The sequence below is a fragment of the Acinonyx jubatus genome, chromosome D2, assembly GCF_027475565.1.
Source record: "Acinonyx jubatus isolate Ajub_Pintada_27869175 chromosome D2, VMU_Ajub_asm_v1.0, whole genome shotgun sequence".
NCBI lineage: Eukaryota > Metazoa > Chordata > Mammalia > Carnivora > Felidae > Acinonyx > Acinonyx jubatus.
The window spans coordinates 83,309,510-83,330,259 of record NC_069393.1 but is presented as its reverse complement, the minus strand read 5'-3'; the positions used below and the strand labels follow the sequence as shown (position 1 = coordinate 83,330,259).

The 20,750-nt window shown below is 46.7% G+C and overlaps 1 protein-coding gene and 1 long non-coding RNA gene across 5 annotated transcripts in view; one reads left to right on the top strand and one right to left on the bottom strand.

Annotated features, from left to right (window-relative positions):
* Positions 1–10,998, bottom strand: part of GLRX3 (glutaredoxin 3) — a 31,806-nt gene extending 20,808 nt beyond the window's left edge. For both annotated transcript variants that reach the window (XR_003421372.2, XM_027063418.2), the window contains exons 1-2: positions 10,842–10,998; positions 4,713–4,821 (exon numbers count right to left, since the gene is read on the bottom strand). Coding sequence is in view for 1 of the 2 variants with exons in the window: in XM_027063418.2 (XP_026919219.1) it covers positions 4,713–4,821; positions 10,842–10,930 (198 nt within the window). In the remaining variant the exon portion in view is untranslated. The remainder of the gene's footprint in view (positions 1–4,712; positions 4,822–10,841) is intronic.
* Positions 10,909–19,717, top strand: LOC113600356 (uncharacterized). 3 transcript variants are annotated; one of them, XR_008291991.1, is made up of 4 exons: positions 10,909–11,271; positions 14,179–14,364; positions 15,161–15,221; positions 15,504–19,717. It is a non-coding gene; the product is annotated as an uncharacterized LOC113600356 (long non-coding RNA). The 3 variants fall into 3 exon arrangements; XR_008291992.1 differs by having other exon boundaries at positions 10,913–11,208; positions 15,161–19,717; XR_003421371.2 differs by having other exon boundaries at positions 10,913–11,271; positions 15,161–19,717.
* Positions 19,718–20,750: the final 1,033 nt, after the last annotated feature.

Here is a 20,750-nt window from a genome sequence, read left to right as displayed (position 1 = left end):
CCCCAAGGCTGAGGAGAGAACAATTAAACCTGACATTCAGGAATATTTTGTTAAACATCAAAAAGAGGCTTCTGTCTAACTCTGTGACTTGTGATATTAAAGGAAAACCTTTCGAAGTAAAATTCCTTGTCCAAATAGATCTTTAATGTTTTTGATAGCTTTTTAAAAGAACTTTACCAAACGTAGCCCAGGAATGGCTAGTGAACTGTTAATTGTTAATTTTTTTTTTTAATTACCAAGACAGCATAAATAAAAACTAGGATATTTTTAAGATTTAGCAATTCTACTTGAATTATCTGAGAGGCATTTTTAGAGTTCTCCAAAAATGGAATCCTACATACGTTCTCTAAGATGCCAAATAAACTGGTCAGTATTCTCTGACACTGAAAAACAGGAATTCAGCTAAGTGGTACCTAGTTACACAGCTGGCTGGCACCCTTCTGGAGATGACCCTACATTGTCTGTTTACAAATACTAACTGAACAGACATTTAGAATTGAACATTTCTATAACCACACAGAAATTATCTATACTGATTTTAGAGACCCTTAGAAACTGAACAGTGAGCTGTATTTTAAGATGCTTGCGCACTCAAGAATCAAATTATAACAATTCCTGTTTTTTAAGAATCAAAAAATACAAATTTAAGTATCTAACTCCTATACCTTTGCCTTCATATCTGAAGTTACAATGGACGTAAAATTCAAGTTCGGCAGGAACTATACAAATCAGATTACTACTAAATGAAACACAGTAGTACAAAACCTCACCAACCAGGTGGCCAATAAGCTTGACTTTGAGATTTTATGTACCAAAGTGCCTTATATGGTAAAATGAGTACCACGGCTTAATTGAATCAGAATACCAAGCTGGAAGAGGGGTGGGGGAGGCTGGCATAGGAGATGGAAGCCAATGACACAAAGGAAAGCAATAAAAAAATGAAAACAAGGTAAGGTACAGGTCTCTACTTCAAATATCCCACCACCTACTCAAGAAGCCAAACAAAACAGGAATTAAACGACAGAACAGACAAAAGTGCAAGATATTCTCTAATCGTTGAACCATAGGCACAGACTAAGTTTGGAGATGGAAAAAAAAAAAAAAGCCACAGGGGTACATGGGAGACTTCATATAAAATGGATTTGATTTGAATCATCATATTGCACACCTTAAACATATACAATTCTCGTTTGAAGAAAAAAAATAATAAATTTAATGTAACAAATTGAATAAAATATTTCAATTAATAATTTAAATCACAATAAAATCAAACGTAAAATAAAAAAAAAATGAACAGCCACTCTACGAAAAGACGAATTTGACTCGGACCTCGAATAGAACTACTGGTACCCAACTACACCATCACAAGGAGCCTTATGCTGTTCTCGCTCCTTCCCACCCCACTACCACACCCTAGACCTTGAAAGATTCTATCTATCAAACAAGGGAGTAAACAATAAACGTGTATTCCCGTTTTAAAGGCAAAGAGTTGGGGCACCTGGGTGGCTCCGTCGGTTGAGCGTCTGACTTCGGCTCGGGTCATGATCTCGCGGTCTGTGGGTTCGAGCCCCCTCCCCCCCGTCGGGCTCTGTGCTGACAGCTCGGAGCCTGGAGCCTGCTTAGGATTCTGTGTCTCCCTCTCTCTCTCTGCCCCTCCCCTGTTCATGCTCTGTCTCTCTCTGTCTCAAAAATAAATAAAAACATTAAAAAAACAATAAATTAAAGAAACAAAATTAAAAAATTTAAAGGCAAAGAGCTAACAAACTGACTTTACACATTTTGAAAAGCAAAGACATGTAACATTTTAATTAGCCATTTAATTTTACTCTGAACAAATGTTAAGTTTTCAGTAAGACTTTGGGCAATAAGAGCGACTCCTATGTCTTCTCGAAGGCCTTGGAGGTGTGCGAACCTCCTGTGGGGCCCAGAGCCTCGGGTTCGGGCTAGATGGGGCAGCCAATGCGCAACAGTGAATCACCGCAAGGCACGGACATAGACGTGGTGCCAAGGAGCGTGCGTGCACTTCATCACCAGCCCATCAGTACAGGAAGGAGGGTGTTCATTCACGTGCAATAAATGTGAGAGTCCTGCCTTTCAACAACCCGTTCCAGTGAGCACAGGCTAATTCGGACCAAAACGTACGCTAACTTTTCTCAGGTATTACTTTCCCTTTGTCTACAAAACAAGAAACTGTTGGTGGTCACAAAACTCTACACTCAAAGTATTAAAGGGGCGCCTGGGTGGCTCAGTCGGTTAAGCGTCCAACTTTGACTCAGGTCACCATCTCACGGTTCATGGGTTCCAGCCCCGCGTCGGGCTCTGCTGACAGCTCGGAGCCTGGAGCCTGGACCCTGCTTCAGATTCTGCGTCTCCCTCCCTCTGCCCCTCCCCTGCTTATGCTTTGTGTGTCTCTCAAAATAAACAAACAGTAAAAAAAAAAAAAAAAAGAAAAAAAATTAAGTATTAAAAACATTATGCTTGAGATCACCTACATGATGATTTTGGAAATCTAAGTTATAAAATGGACTGATCTCTATAATTCACAAGTCAAAAATGCCAGACTGTTGGCAGTCAGAAAACAAACAAAAAAAACTAAGAAATCAAATTAAAAGACACAGAGCAGAACATCAGTTCCCTTCCCTAGACTGTTCAAAAAGCTCTCAATAACAAAAGAAAGTTATTTTAAAATGGGGGCGCCTGGGTGGCGCAGTCGGTTAAGTGTCCGACTTCAGCCAGGTCACGATCTCACGGTCCGTGAGTTCGAGCCCCGCGTCAGGCTCTGGGCTGATGGCTCGGAGCCTGGAGCCTGTTTCCAATTCTGTGTCTCCCTCTCTCTCTGTCCCTCCCCCGTTCGTGTTCTGTCTCTCTCTGTCCCAAAATAAATAAAAAACGTTGAAAAAAAAAATTTTTTTTAAATGAACTGCACCCTCTCTTCCTGGGGAATGCCAACAGACCTCTCAAATATTTTACTTCTTATTTGCTCACCAATTAAATTACCTACCTTACAAAGTCCACTGCAGGTTATCCCTGCCATTTAAAGACCAACTACTCCACAGAGTGAATTTTCAGAAAGAAATGACTCCTGGCAGAACTGCCCCACCTAGCGCCACCCCCTACCCCCGAGAGGCAGGTGCAGTAGGGTTCAGGCATCCCCAGCAGACCAGGACTTCCAACGCCTGGCGAGACACTTAAGCACTTGAACGACTTAAAATCTCACAGCCAAGTGTGGTACCAATGTGAGAAGTAATTCTATAGTCTCTTTAAATAAACCATTCAGATGGCAGCTCAGAACAATGTGTCACCTAAACCTGTAACATTATACACATAAAAGCAGCCTTGCAACAATTACCATCATCTTGATTAATCTTATGATTGAAATGTTTAATCATTCATTCCACTTGTAATCATTATCTTTTATCACTGACCAAACATGCAGTTTTAATGTCTCCTTCTATTATTTATACTGGACATTTTAGGGTTATAGTCTAAGGTTACATTTACACATTTCATTGGAATTTTAAGTAAGTCCTTAAATTTTAAAAAGCTAGCTATTACTTATATATTTGCTCTATCTTCATTAAAAAAAAAAAAAAGAAAGAAAACACTGAAAGGATTCATGCAAAATTAACACAGGCAGCCCCTTCTTTATAGGGCAGGACAGCGGGGGGGGGGGGGGGGGGGAGGTGCAGGGGAGCTTCGCGTTGTACACCTTTCACGCTGTTGTGATTTTGAGACATCTAACTGCAACACCATTCAAAGCACACTTATCTGTACAGAAACTGCCTGAAAGTTTTATCTCCTGTTACACAGATGAATTAGCCTTCAGAATTCTGTTTTCAGTTGATACACAAAGCGGAAAATAGAGATGTCACTTTTAAACCCACATGTGGGTATATTTGCTAAACATGTCCTCTGAACTCACAAATTCTGGTTTTATAAAATAAGGCTTTGGTCTTTCTTGTTTCTTTAAATCTGAAGGATTCAAGTTTCTGAAACCAGGGTTTCATTTCTAAGATTCTCGGCTTCTCTACTGTGGCTTTGTTGTTTCAACCAGTACTAAGTCCTGAATAACAGCATTAAATGTGCTAAACCAAGTAGCTAATCCACAGCCTCAACTATCACTTCCTAGTACGTGCCCACCCAAGACACAAACTAGGAACTAGAGCATGCAAAGCTGGGTGAAAACAAGGCAAGCCAGAGAGACACCAGATTCCTTCCTTCTCTGCTTCCTAAACAGGTCAGCAAAGCTTTCGGTTTCTCCTATGGGTCTGCATTTACCTGACCCCAGATCCCAGATAGCAGCTTCTTTCCGTTCCCCAGGTTCCCAGCCGCCTCACACACCCTTTCTCCAATCACTTGGCACATCACACCTTGCTCTTCAATGAAGCAAGCTCTGTTAGCATTTTTACCGTACTAAAACCACAATGGCCCACACTGAATGATCTAGTCTGCTTCTGTTCACAAACATCCCCGCTGCCCATCCTGCAATCTACCAAGCATGTGTCAGGGAAAGTATGGTGATTGTTACACTACTCGGTACTTGAGAAATGCAAAACAATTTTAAGATTTTTAAGAATAATCTGCAAAAATAACAAATGCACCAACTATAAATGTAGAATCCCACACCCCTCCTCCCTTACGTTAGTAAAATGCAGTCTGCATCATAAGTCAGAATTAAGCTCACAAAAGATGCGACACTGGAAATACAATACCTTCACAAATGAAACTTGAGGGTGCTCTTTGGCCAACTCTGCCATCACGTCGTTCATCTGAGCACACTGTGGAGCCCATGGTGCCCAAAAATGGACCACGAGGAGGGACCTAGAAATCAACAAAACGCAATGTTTTAAAGCTACAGTGTCTTTAAAAACAAGGAGATATGTATATATACTCAATTCTATTACCAAAAAACCTGTACAAGAACTGCCTGAATTGCTTTTGTACTGCTACAATTTTGTTGTATTAAACAAAGACTGAAATGGAAGGCTTGCAAGGTCTTGATAATCTTTCGGATGAACTTTCAAGTCAATGGTATCTCTTGAGTGAACACTTACTTCATATGAAGTGGTTCTAAATATTCATCCATCCCAACTCACAGTCCTATAAATCAATTATGTTCTCAGATCCTTAGGAAAGGCGGAAACTAGATGTCTGCACGATGTCTCTGAAAAGGGACTGCAGATAGATGGTCACTACAAATTCTAGGATTCACTTTCTAAGCACAGTACTGTGGAGGCAGAGGTATAGTTGTGACCACAGGAACAGGAACAAAATGTTGAAAATGAAGGCACGCAGGCAGAAAACAAGGGGAAAAAAAGAAACTACTTTTTACAACAACATCCTCTTTTTACATTATACTACAAAAGATTTTCTAAAAATTGATAGTATGAACAGACAGGACAGTGGATTAATAAATTGTTGACTAAGTTCTTAGGCATCTCAGTGTATATTTATCAACTATTTTCATACAAAATTGTCTTGGCAAAGATATCTTTTAAGTCTATCCTCATACTGAACTTAAACACCCTTCCACAGAATTCTAAGTTCAAATATAACCACCCCCAATCAGAAAAAATGTGAAAAAGCAGGAAAAAAACACAATTTTTAAAAAAATGTTACATAAAGGAAGTAAGGACAACTAACCTGTGGGTAAGCAAAGGAGTGGCAACCTGTAAAACCAGTGAAACAGTACGGCTGAGAGAAGAGTGAGCCTCCCATCCAGCGTCAGAGAACAGAATGAAAGGGATTTCAGAGGTAGGAGGGGCAGGATTTGGTTGGTGACCTTAGAAGCAAGGGCTAGAGCGACTCCAAGTTTCAGTGACTGATGGATGACCAGCGGTGGCAGCAGGCATGGGTCACATATACTAGCCGCTAACCTGAGAGGAGAGGAACCCTGGTGGGCTGCTAGTGATGGTCTCAAAGTCAGGAAAGAAGTCTGTGCTTCATCTGCAGACAGACTTGGGAATCAAGAAACAGAGCTGGCACCAAGCTCTCCAAAAACACAGAAGTCAGAGCCTCTGGACTCATCAACAGGAGTTGGGACAGACAAAGGAAAAGGAACCCGGCAGTAGACCAGAAAATGGAGCCTAAATGGAACATTCTGGGGCTCGATTCTGTTGTGCCCCTCAAAGGTTAAAGGGCCTCACAGAAGTCAAGAGAAGGAGGAGGAAGGAATGACAACCATCTGATGCAGGTGGCAGGGCACCAGCAACGCTGGACGGCAGAAGCACAAGTCAGACTGCAGCATGCGGGGGACTGAACCTAAGAGGAGGAAGCAGGTTGCTAGAAATCTACACTTCAATAAGAGATCTGTCTGTAAACAGGGGGAGTCCCAGGCAGAGGCAAAGACAGGCTCAAGGGATTGGCTTTTTTTTTTTTTTTTTTAGTTTATTTATTTATTACGAGAGAGAGAAAAAATGTGAGCGGGGGAGGGACAGAGAGCGTGAAGAGAGAATCCCAAGCAGGCTCCACACTGTCAGCGCAGAGCCGGAGGCAGGGCTCAAACCCACAAACTGTGAGATCATGACCTGAGCCTAAACTGGACGCTTAACTGACTGAGCCACCCAGGCGCCCCTGTTTTTTTTAATACAAGAAAATCTTCACGTTTATCTTGTGAGGGGGTAGTGCGAGTGGAGAGGAAAAGGTTGAAGGCAAAAGAGCCTTCTAAGGATGCAAAGTCTCGGGGCGGCAGGGGAGGGGAACCTAAGAGCGGAGAAGAATTCATCTTGAGATAAGGGGCAGTCTGCTCCAGGTCAGGAGTGAAGCAGTCCAGAATGGGTAAAGCTACGAATAAATGTTAGATGTTGGGGGAGGGGAGAGTAGAAGGAGAGTTGGGGAGATGCTGTTTTCCCAGGTAGGAAGCGTGTCATTTGCTGAAACAAAGGAAAATGGAGGTCTGAGTCCCAGACAGCACTGAGGCAGAAGGGAGAGCTGCCCAGGGGCACACAAGAGGAAAGCAGCATGTTCTCAAGAAAGACCCACCTAAGGCTGGAAAGGACATACTGTGGGTCCCTAATCAATAGGTTATCGCTCGTGTCCAGCAGAACTCAGAAGCTCCAACGCGTGGGTAGGTGGGCCTCAGGGCCTATGGCAGAGACGATGCTGTGTTTCACCAAGTGTGGGTTCCTTCTCCTCCTGGGCATACAGCCTGACTACACTTGCAGCTGTCTGGGGCCCCAGAACTGAGCTCTGGCCAGTGTGACGCAGGCCATAAGTGATCTACCTGCCCCTCAAAAACCTCTGGATGAGCCTCTGCAGAGGATGCTGGGGAGGCTCCAAAGCCTAAGGGGACGGGGAGAAAGAAAAGAGGCCCACAAAAGGACCTGCACACGAATGTTCACAACAGCCTCAGACACAATAGCCAAAAACCGGAAATGACCCAAATGTCTACAAATTGGAGAAACTGTTGTCTATTCATATAATAAAATCCACCTCAGCAGTAGAAGGAACTAATGACAGATCCATGCGACAACAAGCATCTCGAAAGCATGCTGGGCAAAACAACCCAGACATAAAAAACCAGCAGCTGTAGACTCCATTTACATAAAGTACCAAGAACAGGCAGAACTAATCTACACTGACAGAAAGTGGAGCAGCGGTGGGGATTACTGGAAAGGAGCGAAAGAACATTCTGGGGCTCGATACTGTTGTGAGTGGTGATTACTTGTGTACGTACAACCATAAAAATTCATCATACCTAACTATTAAGATCTGTGCATTTTACATGGTGTGTATGTTAATACCTCATTTTTAAAAAACCGGGATACCATTTTCTACTAAATTGGAAAGGATTTCTTAAATAATATTCCACGACCAAAAAGATGGAGACAGCCAAGCATTTCCATATCCTGCTGGTAAAAATTAAACTGCAACCTATCAGAAATTTCCTACACACGCTCAAGTATCTATCCTAAGGAGGTAATTAAAGAGACAAAGATTTATGTATATACTTTTCCATTATCTTATAGAAAATAACTAGAAAAATCAATTCTTCAACAATACTATAGTTTTTTTAATGGTCATACAATAAAATACTATCAAGACATTAAGAATCATTTTTCAAGGAATTTTTACGACATGGAAAATTGCTCACAATATGATTGTATTTTTAAAAATTAAGGGGCGCCTGGGTGCTCAGTTGGTTAAGTGTCCAACTTCGGCTCAGGTCATGATGTCACGGCTCCAGTTGGAGCTTCACATAGGGCTCTGTGCTGACAGCTGAGAGCCTGGAACCCGCTTCGGATTCTGTGTCTCCCTCTCTCCCCCTCCCCCACCCGTGCTGTGTCTGTCTGTCGGTCTGTCTCTCTCTCCCCGCCCCAAATAAACATTAAAAAATAACTTAATTAAAATGTTACCAAACTTTATAATAGTATGAACTGATCTATGCAAAAATAAATAAATAATGCACCTGAAACTAATATACTGTGTCAATTATACTCTAAGAATTAAAAAAACGAAAAAAGTACACCTACACAACTTAAATTCCATTATCACTAACATGGCTTTGAAGAGTAATTTAGGTCTTAATCATGGAATCTTCCCAATTATAAAATAGCAGTAACTAATACCCTGGAGTGTTGGGAAGATCAAACAAAAATATGAAAACGTTTTGAAAACGCAGAAGTATGATAGTATCAATAGTTATTTTACATTACCCACAATATTCTCATACTTAGATGCTTAGCTTTCTAATTAAGTACCCCGGGTCTGGTAGCATGAGGATATAAACCTGAAACAAACATAAACGCTGCTGCCGCCCTCTCTTAGGTTACAGGTGAGAGCACTCTGTCTGTAATCCAGTGTGCATGGTGTGCCGTTTGAGGACCAGGTTCAAATCCCAACCAACGTGACTTTGGACAACGTAACAGACACCTTGGCTCTTCATCAGCAGGATAACTGGTGCTCGATAAATAGCAGTTTCTCTCTCGTTAGGTGTTCTGCTCCTGCAGTTCCTCATCTGCAGATAACACCAGCTACCCTTTATTAAATACTGCCTATACTCGACTTGTAAGTATTTTACACACGGGCAAAATCTCAATTACTCTGCAGATGGGTATGAACATTCCGCCCAGCACAGACCAGCTGAGGTGTCAGCGATCTGCAAACACCCGACATGACGCAAGCAAAAAGTTCAATGCACGTAAAATTTTAAAATTGAGAAGTGATGTTTACAAAGCAGATTTTTAAATGACTACAATGCCAAGTACTATTTAATTTTTTTTTAAGTAGGCTTCACGCCCAGCGCGGAGCCCAACGCGGGCCCAAACCCACAGCCCCGAGATCAAGACCCGGGAGGAGATCAAGCGTCTGAGGCCCAACTGAGCCACCCAGGCGCCCCTACTTAATAACGTAAATGCTTCCATTTTCACCGAAACCGGCAGATTTATTCCCTTCCTGGATGCCATGCATCATTGCCCAGGTGCCTGTTTAATCGCTATGGAAAAGGTGTCTTGTCTCGTGGATCACTTTAAGTGCGGGCCAGCGGCAAGAATACGTGGTACGGTACGGACTGTGTTATTTTAAGGATTTTTATGAATAAAAAATGAAACCTAAAAACCAAACTGTGCAACACACAGAGCAAAACAGTCTTTCAGGTGATAGTAAGTTCAAACACGTCCGGAGGGCAGGCCCGCGCAGGCCCTGGTCCTTTCAGGAAGCGTCCACCTCAGCTGTCCTCGGTAATCTGAATGCAAGCGCTGGATGAGTCAGAACCCAGCTTTCATCAAGGAGTATTGGTCATTTCTCTCCTTCCTCCCCACCCCAAACAATTTTCCAAGCAAGCCTCAAAAGTCAAAAGAGCTGTTCTGGTCAATACCTTTGACTCCGCCACGTCCCCAGCCCATGACCAGCCACAAGGAATTCTCACCCTGCTCCATTCCCAACACAGGCACCTAACTCCCCCGTCTCACTTGCTCTCCCAAGCAGGGCACTACCTGCCCTAAATCAAATCCGGGGGTGGTGGGGGGGGGGGGGTGTCAATCCCACGGAATTGGGTCCACAGGCACTTACTGCCTGGGACCGCCATGCAACTACTCTGTTCCATACTAAAATACTCCGGGCTGACGATCCCGCGCGCCAGGCGAGGTCGCGGGGTACACGCACCGCCTCCTTCACCCACCACAACCCTAGGGAGCCGCTACTCTAAGAATCCATCTCACCGTCGAGGAAACTGAGGCCCGGTAATGAAGCCTGCCCAAGGGTCACAAGGCTAGGTAGTGGCGGGGCTGGGGACTGGCTCCCCGGCCATCCGGCCCTGGAGCCCCCACCGTACCCGGCGGCAGTAGAGCGGTACGAAGCTCAGAGAACCCCCAGGCCCCGGAGGGCTCACGGGGGGAGGCGGCCCCGGAAGCCCTGGCTCGTACGCGCCCACCCAGTTCGGTGTCCCCTAATCCCGCGCAGCCCCGCGGGTCCCCTTCTGGAGCCGTCCCCAGGGCCAGGAGCGCGTGTGCCAAACCAGCACAGACCCCGGCTCGGCCAGCTCCCCAAACAGGAAATCCCCGTCTGCGGCTGCAGGTGAGCTGGAACACGCGAGCACTACCCGAGTATGCACACGTCTCGACCGCTCGGCTCCAGGGAGGCAGAGTCACCTAACCCGCTAGGCCCTCCTCAACCGCCCGCTGCTGGCAACGCGGCCGCGGGCTCTCCGCGCCCCTCCCCCGGCCCCGGGGCCGACTCGCCGCGCCGCCGCGCCCCGCGGCCGCCAGGCCGGGCGTCCGGGCCGAGCCGGGGATCGGGCCCGGAGACCAGGCTCGGGATCCGGGGGCCGCCGGCCGCCGCCCGGGAGGCCGCCCCCCGCGTGCGTCCCCTCAGCCCCGCCGCCCGCCGCCCGCCGCCCCGCTTACTTGGCTGTGAGGCGCAGCAGCTCCTCAAACTGCCGGGTTGAACCGACCTCCACCACAGCCGCCGCCGCCTCGGCCGCCCCCGCCGCCATGCTGCAGCCGCCAGACAAGAGCAATCGAGCGCGGGCGGCCGGCGGGGGCGGGGCCTCCGGGCGACTGCGCGCGGAAGCCCCGCCCCCGGGCCGCCCCGGGCCTGAGCTTGGGGCGAGCACGGAACCGGGGGCGGAGCTTCCGGGGGAGCGCCAGCTCGCCTGACCCGCGTGCTCCTGGCATCGCGGACGCCCGCCTCGCTGGGCACCCGCTCCCGGAGGCTCCGCACCTTCCAGACGGTTCTACAGCGGCCGGGAGGAGGGTGTGTGCGCGACTGCAGGTGAAGTCAGGTCTGGACGTCCCACAGGATAGCATTTTAATCTAAAATGAAATTAACTAAAAGGTGCGGATGGAATGGGATAGATGTTAACTGAAAATGGAAAATTACATTATTTAAAATGCAATGGGAGCCATGAGGAACTGTTTTGTATCCTGACTGTAGTTACACATGCAAACCTAAACATAAAATTGCATAGGACAAAATACACACACAAATGAATTCCAGTAAAACTGGGGAATCTGAAGAAAAGGGGCAGATTGTGTGATCATGGACATCCCAGTTGTGGTTTTGTACTATGGTTTTTTGCAAGATGTCATCTTTGGGGGAGAAGGTACACAGGATCTCTCTGTATTATTTCTTAGAACTGCACGTGGCACAAAATTATTTTACAATGAAAAAAAGTTTTTTAAATAAAACCTAGAGATTACTATGCAAAAATGCAATAGAAGGAGGGGAACCCCATGTTGCAAAACAGGATGTATACTCCCATGGCCATTTTTAAAAAGTTTTTTTATGTTTATTTTTGAGAGAGAGAGAGAGAGAGAGAGAGAGAACTCCAAGCAGGCTCCATGCTGTCAACGCAGAGCTGGACGCAGGGCTCGAACCCACAAACCATAAGCTCATGACCTGAGCCAAAATCCAGAATCCAACACTTATCTGACTGAGCCACCCAGGTACCCCACTCTGATGGCCATATTAAACAGGAATATAAGAAATTAAATGACATAACTACCTATAGCTGAACACAGCATAGAAAAAATTCTTCAGAAGGATGTGTCCCAAAGTGTTAGGAGAGCTTGCCCCTGCAAAAGAGCAGAGTGAAAAGGAAGACCTTCATTTTTTACATTATGTACTTCTTAGTGTCATTTGCATTTTTTCAAAGAACATGGACTGTCTTTGTAATTTTAAAAATAATGAAATTGTAATGCACAAGGGAAATGTGCAATAGTGATTCTTTTTCAAAAAGCAGTAGTAATCACCCCTTCTGAATGTGGCTGTTTTAAAAATCCCTATTTCCCCTTTAAATGGAATTTGCTGATAGTAGCACACACCAGCTACAGAACATGCTCTCTACTTACAAAAAAAAAAAAGGAAAACTCCCAGATTACATTACCACTTGTCACTCATGCTCTTTCTGCCGCTATCACCATCGACATAGTGAGTGATAGACATTAGACACAGGCATAATGGTTAGCAGCTGACCTCTGAGCTTTAAAATGCTCTGACTTTGGGGGCACCTGGGTGGCTCAGTTGGTTGAGTGTCCAACTCTTGATTTTGACTCAGGTCATGATCCCAGGGTCGTGGGATTGAGCCCAGAGTTGGACTCCGTGCTGAGCGTGGAGCCTGCTTGGGATTCTCTGTCTCTCTCCCCTGCTGGCTTGCTCTCTCTCTCTCTCTCTCTCTCTCTCTCTCTCAAATAAAAAAATAAAATGCTCTGACTTTGGCAACAAAAGACCACTCCCCTCAGCCCTGAGCCCAAGCCACATGTGGGAGGCTGTTGCATCTGAGTTACAGGTACTTAAGCATATATACACGTATAAAGTGCTTGTCAGCCTTCCAAAGCCCTCACAAAAGAGTCTGTATTTACCACTCAGTGCTCCTCCGGCTGCTGAGGTGAAAACATCACCACCTACCTACACTTCATAGCTAAGGAAACACCCAGACCCGCGGCAGGGAAGGACCAACACCAAGATCACACTAGGCCTTCTCTTTACACCTCCTGCCCGTCTCGTGTACCCCACTGTACCCCATCCCTCCCCTGTGAGTACGCTGTGAGTACGCTGTCATCTCTAAGCTTGTTGCACCCAAAGGGGAAAGCTCATTATCCTATTAAACTGGTTTGGCCCATTACAGAATACTCTGGACTTGGCTTTCCCTCCAGCCCGTTAGTGTGGAAGAGCGTAAAAACAAAGGAAAGCAATATACTGGGGCTGTTTTCGGCCTATGTACCGATGTGTGTTCATCCCAGGCACTGACCTTCTGCTGACCCCATACAGAAGCATCATTTAGCCATGTTCTATTCCCTCCCGGCGCCCCCTTAGGGAAGCCAGTGACATTTCACCTTAAGTGTCCCCTGAGCAGGGGCCTCTCCCGGGCTCCCAGACCCTGCTCAGTCAGGAACCAGGCACAGCTCAGCTCTCCTGGGACAGTGGCCCAGCCCTGAAAAGGACAGGACAGTTAGGTTTCTCCACGGGTGCTGTGCTGCGTCTCAGGGACCCGCAGCACAGGGATCTGGAGGCCGGGACCCCGCGTTGTGAAGTCTTGGCCTGGGAGAACCAAAGCTCCAGACAGAGCTGCGGGAGGCCTTCCTGGCAGCAAAGCAGCCCCCCCACCCTGCATCTGTGAATGGACCCCATTTTAAAGAGGGGTGAGTGTGAGAGAGACTGAGGGGTCGTTATTTTTCCAGGTAACGACAGCTAACATTAACTGCTCCTAAATAGGCAAGGAAATATTTTCGCCCTGCATTTTTAATGACACATCATTCCTTCCTGGGGCCAAGTGTCACTTACTCCCTGGCAGGGCACAGTGCTGAGGAGCTAGGCAGACACAAATAAGTCATGGCGGACAGGAATGCCTGGTCACTCTAGGTGAGGACTTGGAATTAAGTCCCCACCTGGAGGGGGTTTCTGTAAACCTCACCCCAAGGATCTGAGAGACACAGGAGTCCTGGGGTGGGGGGAGGGCGGGGAGAGAATGAACCAGCGTTTTTAATGGGCAAGGCATGACATTAAAAAGTGTTGTTATTCAAGTAAAATGGCCAATGTTTCCTTTCTTTTAAGAGAGACTCTTAAATTCCAATTACTCCGCCCCCGAAGACCAGTTGAGAATAACCCCAACTGGAGGGAATTAATTTCCTTAGGAATTTCACTGTTACAAGATTAATGGAGCCCCCCTGCAGAGAAACAGTAAAACTGTAAGTACAGTAGATTTGCACCTGAAGGATACATATTTTAATTTCTGTTCTCAAGCTGCGATAACATCTTCTGGAGCTACTATAAAAAGCATAAATGAGCACCCGCATGTCTGCTGAGAACTTGCTAACACGGAGCTTCCCGGGAAGTCTGCACCTGGCTGGGGACGCCCAGGAGCCTTCAGCTGCAGGGTTCATGCTCTGTCCACACGTGCTGGTGGCCAAGGATCATGATCAGGGCACAGTGAGACCACCCCAGGACGCAGAGCTGGGAAGGGCCCAAACAACACACCTGGAAGGGAGCCCTGACTAGTCGGAGTTGGAGGTGACCAAAATCCAGAGTAGAATCCTTGGACCAGATTCTGCTAAATGGACCCTAATCCCCCTGCCCCAGCCCTGCCCACTCACCTTGGCATCCTGACACCACCCTCCTGAGAGACCGCAGGGCCGGATGCAAAATGTAGAGGGTCTGCATCCTGCCCTCCGGAGCCCTCTGGGGACCTTCACCCCACCGTCCATCAGCTTTGGTGGCCCCAAGAATGGGCCCTGGGGCAGGTGTCTCACAAACCACGTTGAAATATACCAGCAGTTGGGATGCCCCAACTGTCCCCGATAACCAGGGATTATCCTAATGGAGAAGTGGAAACAGGCTGTCGACCCTTAGGAGCCCAGACCTTGATCTCCGACCAGTCGGCCAATTTTCTGTGTTCCTTTCCCTACTAGAAACTGCTTTTATTGGAAGAACTCTATGTATACGCTGGCTATAAAGGTTGTTTATGCTGTCATAGCTAGATTTTTATTGGTTGTATTTTTGCTGCACTTGCTTGAAAAATAATTATTTTCAAAGAAAAGAAGAATTACATATCCAGTAAACTAAATAAGACTCATGTTTATTAGGGACCTCTGACAGCTCCTCAAACGTGAAAAAAGATTTCAAAGCAGTGAATGGACAATTTATGTGCAAGTTTATTTGTAAAACAGATTTCAAGACATACTTCATCTTGGCTGTGCCAATAAAAATACATTCCATTTCTTTTCAGAAATGTGTGTTATCTGATGGTTCCACAGCAATCCAGTTTCTCCTAAGATACGACTATGCAGGTAAGCATGTACCCAATAACCTAATCTAGAATTGGGATGAAGCTTTTGGGGTTGCTACCCACGAAAAAAATATGAATGTACCTCATAAGGTGCCCTGCAGAAGAAATGTATTTATAAGAAATGTAGTCCACGAATCTTAATCCAATTTATTGCGATCTCCAAAAACACTTTAGCCAGATAATTTTTAAATTAATTTTTAATTCCCTGCAGTGTATCACCGTCCTGAGAGGTGACAGCCCGTTTTCCATCCCTGGCATAAATTCTAATCTCTCTTCCACCGAGGACCAGACGGGGTGGCCGGAACCAGCTGCAGAACCAGTCTCCGGGCGGTAGGTGGCATTAGCCACCTCCTCAGGCTGGGGAAGGAACATCCTTTGTTGAGTGGTTTCTTTATTCAACCTAGAGAGGCCAGAATTCAGATTGGCCTCAAATACTGATTCTGAGTCTGTAGAGGCTCTGCTGATCCACCAAATGGGTACTTTTTTCCCCAACCTGCCAACTTCTAGTACCTTCTCCTGCCCTTCTCAGCACTTGACATCCTGTGACATTTACCAAGTCTGAACTGTGCTGTGAAGGCGTGTCAGTACGGGGCTGGGGGAAGGGTGGTGGTGAGGACAACTCCGCACGTTGTCACTACACGCACACTTGCACGTGCGTGTTTGTTTACCTGAAGGTCCAGGTCCCGGGGTGTGATCATTGCAGATACAGGACACTTGGTTGGCCACGAGTGTTTGTGATCGCTGTGTGTGTTTCTATGCAGCTGCTCGTTGTCTTGCGTCAACCTTTCACAGGGAGACCGTATTGCGTGCGCGCCCATGTGTGACTCTGTCTTCTCTAAGTCCTTTTGGTGCTAATTCTCTGCTCCTGGTTATAATTCCTGCATCGGTTTTGAGGAACTAAGGACACAGATGAACTTGACTTGGTGTCACAAACCAGATCCCTTGTCAATCAGAAGTCATTCTTAAGAGAGCTGAGAAGTTTTAGGGGCGCCCGGGTGGCTCTGTCGGTTGAGCGTCCGGCTTCAGCTCAGGTCACAACCTCACAGTTCACGAGTTTGAGCCCCACGTCGGGCTCTGTGCTGACAGCTCAGAGCCTGGAGCCTGCCTCAGATTCTGCGTCTTCCTCTCTCTCTGTCCCTCCCCCACTTGTGCTCGCTCTCTCTCTCTCTCTCTCTCTCTCTCAAAATAAACATTAAAAAAAATCTTTAACAGAGCTGAGAAGTTTTAACCAGGGAAGCACCTTCAGGCTGTGTGGCCCCAACAGCTCACGTCTCCACAGGGACCCTTACAGACCCTGGCTCTCCATCCACGTTGTCTCACTTGAATGCATGGGCCTTTGTCCCGCTGACCTTGGCGCCCTCTCACAGTCTGCTCTGGCACGGAGAGGTCGCCACACAGAGTGGACACCTGGAGTGTCCAGTAGGCACTATGAGTGAAGCTGGCCCTTCCTGTCTGTGGAAGGGATTCAGGGCACAGAGGTCTGGGAAACACTGCAAATACACACATTCCTTGGAGACACAGCTCAGCGACCCACCGCTAACAGCCAATCATCGGTTCTCGGTGCACAGCAGAGGCCATCCCAACCCGGGAAGCTGACTGGTTCGACTTTGGTTAAATCAACGACCACAGTAGTCTTACACTTGCCTAAATTCCTCGAAAGTCCGCCACACCCACAACAGCTTCCTGCACAGGGGCAGGACTAAGGTAGGCCAGGATTTTTATTTTAATCCTCTGGAATCTGTCTTCTTGAACCTTTTCCAGAGTTGCTATGTGAACGTTGGCCCAGCGCCACGGCGCCCCCGCTGGAGTCCAGTGGGCAGGATAGGGCAAAATGCATGACGTTCAAGGCACCTCTACTCAGCCAGCTCGGGAGCCTCTGTGCCCGTTCCCAGTAGCTGCCCTCCAGGAAGTTCAGGGGCAATGTCAGGGATTTGGCAAAATACTAACTCTTGGTGCTGGGAACAAATTTGGATTTGCTTCAAATCCAGAAAGGATTCTCAGTTCAGATGGTCTCCAAACTGGCTCACTCATTTCGGGTTTTCACGGTTGGGGCGGTTTTCCTATAGAATAGCTGCTGCCTTCAAATTCCTTGCTCTGGGGGCACCTGGGTGGCTCAGTGGGTTAAGCATCCAACTTCAGCTCAGGTCATGCACGATCTTGTGGTTGGTGGGTTCGAGTCCCGAGTTGGGCTTTGTGCTGACAGCTCAGAGCCTGGAATCTGCTTCAGATTCTGTGTGTCTGTCTCTGCCCCTCTTTCACTTGCATTGCCTCTCTCTCTCTCTCTCTCTCTCTCTCTCAAAACTAAACATTAGGGAAAAAAATTCCTTCCTCCAGAACCGAACAAACAAAAAAGAAAGGAGAAAAAAGAGCAAACCACTGATTTTTTTAAAAGTTTATTTATTTATTTTGACAGAGAGAGAGAAAGAGAGCACGGGGAGGGGCAGAAAGAGAGAATCCTAAGCAGGTTCCACACTGTCAGCTCAGAGCCCAACGTGGGGCTCAAACCCATGAACCATAAGATCATGGTCTGAGCTGAAATCAAGAGCCAGACGCTTCACTGACCGAGCCCCCCAAGGTGTCCGGCAAACCACTGATTTTTAAATGATGCCTGGGTCCTATTGCTCTGTAGCATGTATATAAAATAAATGAGTCACTATTTCACATTCTCATGACAAAGTAGCTGAAGTTTAGACCTCCATGGATGTGTCCCTTCCATCAGAGTAAAGCAAAACTTGGTGGTAACTCCATTATTAGCCTACGTTTAAGTTAGTATCTATTATTCACTCATTCATATGAAATACGCCTTATTGTAATCGAAAGAAGTATCTCACTTAAAAATGTCAATGCTAACATTCCCTTTTGACTTTCCAACCATTCTTTCTTTCCTCAGTTCAATGAGTAGTCGGAGATGGAGGGGAAGAGTCCCCTTCCTATGTGAAGAGGCAAATGTGTGGGACCCTGGAAGGGTCTGAGGGAGAGGGTGGGTCCCACAGACCCCACAGGAAGGCTCTGACAGGTGCTGAGCCCAGCAGGTGGGGCTGAATCGCCCCAGGGCCTGTGGTGGAGAGGCAAAGAGCCTCCTGGTTCAGCGAGGTCTCCGCCAGCCAGCAGCCCAAGCCCCTCCGTGTGGGAAGCCCGGCTGGGCCCCGTTCCATCCTGCCGTGTTTTACTCCTATCGTCCTGGACCCTCCCGCCTTCTTACCAGCCTGGCACGGACCAGGAGGGATGCTTTCCGCCATTTGGATGAAATCCTAATTTTCTAGCTTTCCATGTGTTTTTGGTCCCTGAATCACAAGCAGTGACTGGTCCCCTCTTCATGATGCACAGTGGGTTTCCGGCCACTCACTTTTCTCCCCGCTTGAATCATCCTTCCTTACCCAGGACCGAGTTTTTATTGACCGTCCCTATATTTACCCTGCAGAAATATGTCCTTTTATGATGGGGCATAAATATGAAATGGCAGTGTTCTGGGACACCTGGCCACTGACACGGCAGAAGGAAGCCGGATTCCCGAAGACTCCCCAGGCCTGATCATATCCTTAGAGAGAATGTTCTAAGGGCTGGCCGCACAAATCTTTAACACTATTTAGCAATCTCTTTGGAGGGGGTTTGTCTCTTCTTTACCTGAGCTGTAGTATATGAGCTTGCACATCTTTGCTTTTCTTTTATAATTTCAAATTATATATAGTCAGGAAATATTGCATTCACTGGCAATCTATTTTGATTGATAAAAAGGGGTTAATAAAACCCCCCTTAGAAATAACAAGAAGGGAAACAGTAATATATCTTTTGTGGTGGCTTCTTTGGCGGTGCATAAAGAGAGCAAGGTTCTTTACTTCTCCCCGATAAGTCTTCTCCTTTATTTTCTATACCTAGTGAGTCATTTATAATCCTTATTATTTCCAACCCACACACAGCCATATTTCCACATGCAGGGGTCCTCCTTACTATGTTGTGAGAGCCAAGAGGCCCAAACACCCTATCATTTATATGAAAATACATGCCAAAAATGGATTATCAAACATAACCAATGTGACTTCATACACTTGCAAATAAAAAAAATTTAGGATGAAATATAAAACATCGTGCTAAAATCTCAATCTATTGTTGAAAACACAGCATAGCATAGAAAGTACACCTGTGTCTGGCATTCGACAAATATTACCGAGTGATTAGAAGCAGAGAGAGGTCAGAAGGAGACCCAATTAATCCCTCCATTCAAACATAAAGCTATTATTGATTTTAGGCGGCACAGTTGTGGTTTATTAATATTTTTATTTATTTACGGCGCCTGTGAAGAAAATGCAAAACGACGGACCATAAAAAGCTTGCCTTCTGTACGTAACAAGTGTTTACACGGACGTTATGGGATGGGTTGGGGTGCACACATCGTGTGCTATGTCATCTCATGTATGTCTCTAATTTGTACTTGTCACAAAGTCTTTCGGTATTTTTAAAAAATTTTTTGTAATGTTTATTTTTGGCAGAGAGAGAGAGAGAGAGAGAGAGAGAGAGAGAGAGAGCATGAGTCGGGGAGGGGCAGAGAGAGAGGGAGACACAGAATCCGAAGCAGGCTCCAGGCTCCGAGCCGTCAGCACAGAGCCCAATGCGGGGCTCAAACTCAAGAACCTTGAGATCATGACTTGAGCCGAAGTCGGATGCTCAACCGACTGAGCCACCCAGGCGCCCCCAAAGTCTTTCAGTATTAAATAATCATCTGCTGCTGGTCATTCCCAAAGAGTACACTTACAGTGTCAGGAAATAATGTAGGGAGCTGGCTTAGATCAGAGACGTCTCCACGGAGAGATAGCATTTTGAAAGGTGAAACGTGCTGGGCTGTGTTTGGCCTCAACGAACTCTTCCTGGAGCATTATCAAGATCGCATGTAGAAGAATCTTATACCGACTCTTTTCATAAAGGAAAATATAGCCCGGACTAAAATGGCATTGAACAAACCGTGACCCTCGGGGAAACAAACGTCTCCCTTCTAGAGAGAGACGTGTGTGTGCCTCAGATTCGGATCCTCTGGGGATGAAGCAGTCTGTCCGCAGGGCGAGGGCCTCACAAGCTGCTGAAGACCAAGGCTAACGATGCGAGCCCAGAGATAGCAGAGCTTACGTTCCCACTCACCAGCCCAGCGAGAAGAGAGGTCCTTACCGCTAGCAACCCAGAGGCCAGAGGGCAGGGCACCCTCCTGAAGGCCCCCCTGGCTGTGGCTGGAGCCGATGCCTCACAGATAATGGTGCTGCACTCATTCATTCACTGGCCTTGCCCTGAGTACCCGCCCTGGGCCCTGCCCGCGCTGGGAGCTGGGGACACAGATAAACATGTTCACGGAGCTTCCAGAGAGTGGCAGGCCGGACCCTGAGTTCATGGACCACAGACCTACTCCCACTCAGAGAACCTTCCACGTTCCAGGCAACGGAATGTTTTGGAATGAGTGAGCGGGCGGGCAAGCGAGCCTCAGTTTCCCTATCAGCGCGTGAAGCGCTGCCCTTCCAGTCCTGACTTGGCGCTGTGTCTGAAGGTG